The 6,273-nt window shown below is 54.1% G+C and overlaps 1 protein-coding gene across 1 annotated transcript; it reads left to right on the top strand.

The window, feature by feature from the left end:
- Positions 1-533: 533 nt before the first annotated feature.
- Positions 534-6,273, top strand: C1QL3 (complement C1q like 3). Its single transcript, XM_050915650.1, has 2 exons — positions 534-1,121; positions 6,094-6,273. The coding sequence occupies exons 1-2, from the start codon at positions 534-536 to the stop codon at positions 6,271-6,273; spliced, it is 768 nt and encodes a 255-aa protein (XP_050771607.1).

Here is a 6,273-nt window from a genome sequence, read left to right as displayed (position 1 = left end):
CTCGGCGGCGGGCACCGGGGCGGCCGCGGGGCGGCCGGGAGGCGCGTCCCCGCTGAGGACTGTCGTCTCTGCGAAAAAAAAAAAAAAAGAGAGCGAGCGAGCGAGGAGGCGAGCGGGGCGATCGCGAGAGGAAAGGCAAGTTCCAGGGAAAGTTGACTCGGACTGGCACAGCCTGAAAAAAAAAAAAAAAAAAAAAAAGTCGATCGCCAGCGGGAGCATAAAAGTGCGGGCGGCCGGGGCGCGGCGGCAGCTCTCCCTCTCCCTCTCCCTCTCCCGCCCGCCCGCCCGGCGGCTGCAGCGGCCGCAGCGGAGCGCCGCGACCCGCGGGAGCCCCCGCCGCCACCGGCAGCGGGAGGGCGGCGAAGCCCCAGGGGAGCCGAGCTCGCGCGGGCTCGGCGTTTTTTCGGCTCTGAGGAGGTCCCCGGCCAACCATCAAGATTTTGTCCAAAAGCAGACAAGAGGATCGCCCTGCGCTGAGCCGGCTGGTGGGCAGCAGGCGGCGGCTGATCGCGGCCGGCGCGCTGGGGGTGGTGATGGTGCTGCTGCTGGTCATCCTCATCCCGGTGCTGGTCAGCTCGGCCGGCACCTCGGCGCACTACGAGATGCTGGGCACCTGCCGCATGGTCTGCGACCCCTACGGCGGCACCAAGGCGCCCAGCACGGCGGCCACGCCCGACCGCGGCCTCATGCAGTCCCTGCCCACCTTCATCCAGGGGCCCAAGGGGGAGGCCGGCCGGCCGGGCAAAGCGGGGCCCCGCGGCCCCCCGGGGGAGCCGGGGCCGCCCGGCCCGGTGGGGCCGCCGGGTGAGAAGGGCGAGCCGGGGCGGCAGGGCCTGCCGGGCCCCCCCGGGGCGCCGGGGCTGAACGCGGCGGGGGCCATCAGCGCCGCCACCTACAGCACCGTCCCCAAGATCGCCTTCTACGCCGGCCTCAAGCGGCAGCACGAGGGCTACGAGGTGCTCAAGTTCGACGACGTGGTCACCAACCTGGGCAACCACTACGACCCCACCACCGGCAAGTTCACCTGCTCCATCCCCGGCATCTACTTCTTCACCTACCATGTGCTCATGCGGGGCGGCGACGGCACCAGCATGTGGGCCGACCTCTGCAAGAACAACCAGGTGGGCGCCGCGCCCGGGGGGAGCCGGGGACATGAGGGAGCGCGGCGCGTGAGGCCAGCTGGCGCCCGGGGAGACCCGGACTTCCTGAGGGGAGCTGGGTACCATGAGGGGAGCGGGCGCCCGCGGGGAGCCGGGCTCCCTGAGGGGGGCGGGCGCCTTGAAGGGAGTCGGCGCCCGGGGGGAAAAGCCGGGCTCCCTGAGGGAGCGGGTGCTGTAAGGACGGTGGGCGCCCGGGCGGAGCCGGACTCCCTGAGGGGAGCGGGCGCCGTGAGGGGAGCGGGCGGAGCGGAGCGGGAAGGGCGGGAAGCGGGCGGCGGGCGGAGACGGGGAGCCGGGCGGCCGCTGGAGGCGGCGCGGGTGCGGGGGAATGGGGCCGGAGCCCGGGCGCGGTGCAGGCAGGGCGAGCCGCCGGGAGAGCTGAGGGGAGCCGGCGCCCGCCGCTCTGCAGCCGGCGGGGACCCTGCGGGCAACGCCGGGGCCGAGGCGAGGTGCGCCGCGCCGCTCCGCCTCGGGTGCCCGAGGACCCCTGAGGGGCCGGGTGTTCCGCGCTGAGCCGAGGCCGCCCCGGGCAGCCGGGTGAATGCGGACTCGACGCAGTCTTTTCCCCGAGAGTCACGCCGCTGGCGCCCGCTCCCGGCCCGCTGTCCGACCCGCGGGCAGAGAGGCACCTGGCCGGCGCCCGGCCTCCCCGTCCGGCGCCGGCTGCCGTCCCGACCGGTGTCGGCCAGCCCGCGGCCGCGGAGCGCGGCCCACTGCTCGGCCGGGACGGGAGCGCGGGGGCGGTCGGGGCGGTCGCGCAGGCAGCGCTGCCCCCGCGGGGGCGAGCGGAGCCCGGGCCGGGGCCGAGCGTTCACACAGGGAGGGGAAACTCCCCGGGAAGCAAGGGGAGCCGGGGGCGGCGGGTGAGCTCAGGAGAGGGTGGTCCTGCGTGGGGAAAGGGTGAGATGTGGGGGAGGAAAGCAGCCACGGCACGGGACGGGGCTCCCACGCAGCGGGGCGCCGATTTTGGCACGCTCAGCCCCCGGCGGGGAGCAAGGTTTCCCTCCGCCAGGGAAAGCCGGTAACCGTGTGAGCTCGGCGTCCGCAGACCTCGTCCCTTGGCGGCTAGCGCCGGGGAAGGCGCCGGCTGACGGCGGGCACCTGACAGACCGTGCCGTGGAGGCACACCGGGCGTCCGGCAAACGCAGCCACGGCCCGAGGTCTGCCGGCACCCCCCGCGGCAGCATGGAAACATTCGAAATAATTAAAGATCTTGCGATGCTACCGTCTGAAAGACAGAGGAATCATCCATTTTAATTAGGATAAACGTTGCCACCGCGCTCGCGGAGGCTGTGCCTGTAGCATTGACCCCGGGGAGCCGTTCTTCGCGATTTTGCGCTTCTTCCATACGTAGTTAACAGACACAGATAGGTTGGCTCTAATTACGACAGCCGTTAGCGATACCGCCAGAGTATCCTCCATCCCTCCTGCTCTGGGTGCCCGGGGGGGAGTGCGGTGTGCCCGGGCTTTCCCGTGTCTCCGGGAGCTCCGCGGTGCTCCCGCCGGTCCCCCGTGCGGCGGGAGGGCGAGGGACCAGCCGCGCACCAGCCGCTCAACAGGTCATTCACTGCCTGCGCTGTCCCGGCACGCAAGGGGCTGCAGGGCCGGGCTGCCGGCTTTCCCAGGCTCGGGGAGCCCGGAGCCCAGCGCCGCCGCTCTCCCCGGGCTGTTCACCCTCCGGCGGGGTGTGCTGGGGAGGGGGGGGGGGGGGGGTTGATCCGCTCTACGCGGTGTCCGTAGGACTGAAAATCGGAGTCCGTGTCCCCGCCGTGCCTGGCAGGTCGCGGAGGGGCTCGTTCGTTTGCGTGTCTCCTCCCCCGGGAAGCGCCGCCAGCTCGGCGGAGCCCAGAGCCGCTCCACGGCCCTTTGTGCTCAGCGCAGACGGGTGCATCGGCGGCCAGTAAATTAATCTGATCTGCCACTTAACCTTTTGTTTACGGCCTCTCAGAAGTACTGTGGAAACAGAATAATGAGGACATCAGCAGCAATTAATTAAATTAGAAAATGTCTACCATAAATACTATCTCAACAGATAAACGAGGACTAATAAAACAAAGTAGCTTGTAATATATTCACTTTGATTTCTTCATACAAAGGCAATATTGTCCACCGCGACAACACCATTTTACTTGCAATTAAAACATTAATCTATTTTTGACGCCTGTTTATAATGTTTTAAAGTGTTTATTTTCCCAAACCCTGAAAAATAAATACATACCAGTACTTCTTAAAAAGTAACCAATTATAAATATTAAATTGAGCCTGAAGTCTAACTGTTCCCAAATACAACTACTTCCAGTACCAGACATGAAACAAATTAAACTTGCAGCGATTCAAAGAAAAAAAAAAAAAAGGGCAGGGGTTCTATGTATATATTTTTATATATCTGTGCAAAGATAAATATTTAGGTAAATATCTGCAAACAAACTATTTAAAATTGACGCACAGTTTTAATGCAGCAGTGTCTCCTTTTGATTATGATTTATACTTGAAACACTAAACGCTGATGTGATGTGATATGATAGCAGTTAACTTATTTGTAAGAAAGCTCAGAAATTTTGGAAGTAAGTCATTAAATGGAGTCTGGCAAAGATAACATTACAAATTCAGTGTTTTCTAACAATGAAAAAACCCAAACCGTTGGAAAGTGTATGACTTACAGAAAAATATCATTCCTAAGCAACGCACAGGAGGAACGTCAAGGTCTCCACTGTTAACACATTGCCTTCTTTAATGGTTATAAAGCTTGAACAGGGAAGTGCTGAGATCACATAACTTAGCTAGTATGTGTGTGCAACCTGAGAGCGTAACTTCACGAAAGATGAGGTGAGCAGTCATGCATCTTATGAAATGTATAGTCCGTTAATGGTTTAATTTTGAGATACATTTACCTTCTTGCAGCAGTACACTGAGAATTCATTTGAGACTGTTCTCCCAGGCTTTAAAAAGAAATTGCTCTAGCTAACCAAACAAGGAGGTAAAACCTCTAAGAATAGCACACTGGAGTTTACAGGACATTTGTTTGTACATAGGGCAGTAAGATCTATACTTTGGTTTCTAGACTTTCGATACCCAGAATCTTTTTTTCTTCAGCCAGTATGTACTATCTAGAATCTTAAAAATGAAATATCCATTGCTGTTGTGGTCAGTGTCCATATGCTGACTCCCTTCGGATAGTCACTAATACAATTTGAATTCTCCTTCACTATCCACAGAAAAGCTACGTTTTAGACAAATCCACAAAGTAGCATTTCATTATGATGTAAAAGGGAATTTGGAAAGTAATTTAAACCATTTTGCTTGCCAGTATGCAAGATACTAGTTGTCTGTGAAAGTTTTTCTACCTCATCTATAGCCTTTTCACTCCTTCCCATTTGCCCTTTCCATTTACACTACCAGCAGCAGTCTCAGCCCGTTATTTTCTCTGGAGGGTATTTCCAGGGTTAATGGCCCAGAGCCTTCAACTCCACCCTGCCAGTCATTAATCCAGAGGAAATACCCTCTGCTTAGAATAATTATTGCTTAAGCACTAGCAAAATAGATTGCCTCTGTAAACAACACGAGGCAACTCAGGATCAAGAAGTCCTGAAATAGTTGTGGTTTATCATCATGCCATGTATCAGCTTAAATTTGCAGACTGTCACACGACTAAAAGTCTTTTAAGCCTTTCTCACTCTTCTTACAGGATGTATAAAGAATTTCCACCTGCTGTGATTTTTAAGCTGCATAATGCCATAAGATCCTGCATGGTAAAGAACTCCCTCCTTTTTAACATTTCAATATTAATGTGAGATCGTATCACATGAAAATTTAATTTGGAAATTTATCATTTAAACTTTGAAAGGAATCCATGGAAATCTGTGACTTATAGCCTACTTTTTCAATTCAGAACAGATAAAATCCCACATATAGTACTCCAAGTCATGCATTATTACTTAGTTCAGGTTTGCAGTACCACTAAATCACTTACTGCTCGGTAACTACGCTAGAACAAAGACAAGCAACAAGCAGATGATGTGTTACACTGACATAAATCACATACAACTAAGTTTAAATATTTTACCAAACAGGGTCAAATTATATATAAATGGAGATTTAGAATGGCACAGGCTATTCATTGCTGGAAACCAACATACATCTTGAAATTACAGATTACTTCGAGTTTGCTAGTAATGTCAAATTTAATCAGTAGTGGAACAGCAAGGGAGAAATGGGAAAAAACGTGTGTTTAAGTGAAAGTTGCAAACGAAAAGTCCTCAATTACTTGTAAGTTCCAAAACCTCTTAAAGCAAATAGCGACTCGCCTGTGATTTTTCAAATGTGCATCTGTTACAACACAGAGAAATTACATGTTTGCTTACTGAAATGCGGCAATAACAGTTTTTCCAAACCCCAGCTGGGATCCTTACCTGCTTGTGTGCATTGGAGTGTGCATGTGGGTGGGTGGGTGGGTGTGTACTTCTTGTATTCTTTTTGCAGCATGATCCTATTAGTAGTAGGACAATAAATCGCCTCTGGAAAAAGTCCAGCCTGATATCAATAGGGCCTCACTGTGGATCCTCACCAATGTCAATCACTTGTCCCACTGAAATAGAAGTTACACCAATGTAAAACTGGCACTTGACCAGATTCAGTCCTCCGAACTCCAGCTGTTATTATGCGTATGTTTAAAAAGGCTCCAAACAGCTACAGGAGTGCAAGCAGTTGTTTATTAATCAGATGACTGAGAAAGGAGCACATTATTGCTTTAGTTTCAGATGTTGTATTGTAGGAGAAAATAAGCAATAACCATAGGAAAAAACTACAACATATGTTGCCAGGCATTTAAAGTGGCAACTCATGCATGCTGAATAAAATGTTGAGGATATGCTTTAATTTCACCATGCAGGAAAAATTATCTGCGTTTTCTTAACCACTCATGTATTTTATATAGGTTCGAGCTAGTGCGATTGCTCAGGATGCTGATCAGAACTACGACTATGCCAGTAACAGCGTGGTTCTTCATTTGGAGCCAGGAGACGAAGTTTACATTAAATTAGATGGAGGAAAAGCACATGGAGGGAACAACAACAAATACAGCACATTTTCTGGATTTATTATTTATGCCGACTGA

The sequence above is a fragment of the Gymnogyps californianus genome, chromosome 2, assembly GCF_018139145.2.
Source record: "Gymnogyps californianus isolate 813 chromosome 2, ASM1813914v2, whole genome shotgun sequence".
NCBI lineage: Eukaryota > Metazoa > Chordata > Aves > Accipitriformes > Cathartidae > Gymnogyps > Gymnogyps californianus.
The sequence above is the reverse complement of the archived record's forward strand: the minus strand, read 5'-3'. Positions and strand labels throughout refer to the sequence as shown.

Excerpts from the sequence above, each read along its gene's own strand:
- C1QL3 (XM_050915650.1), top strand. The coding sequence starts at position 534 with ATGGTGCTGCTGCTGGTCATCCTCATCCCGGTGCTGGTCAGCTCGGCC. Across the intron at positions 1,122-6,093 it reads ACCTCTGCAAGAACAACCAG|GTTCGAGCTAGTGCGATTGC; the intron begins GTGGGCGCCGCG and ends TATTTTATATAG.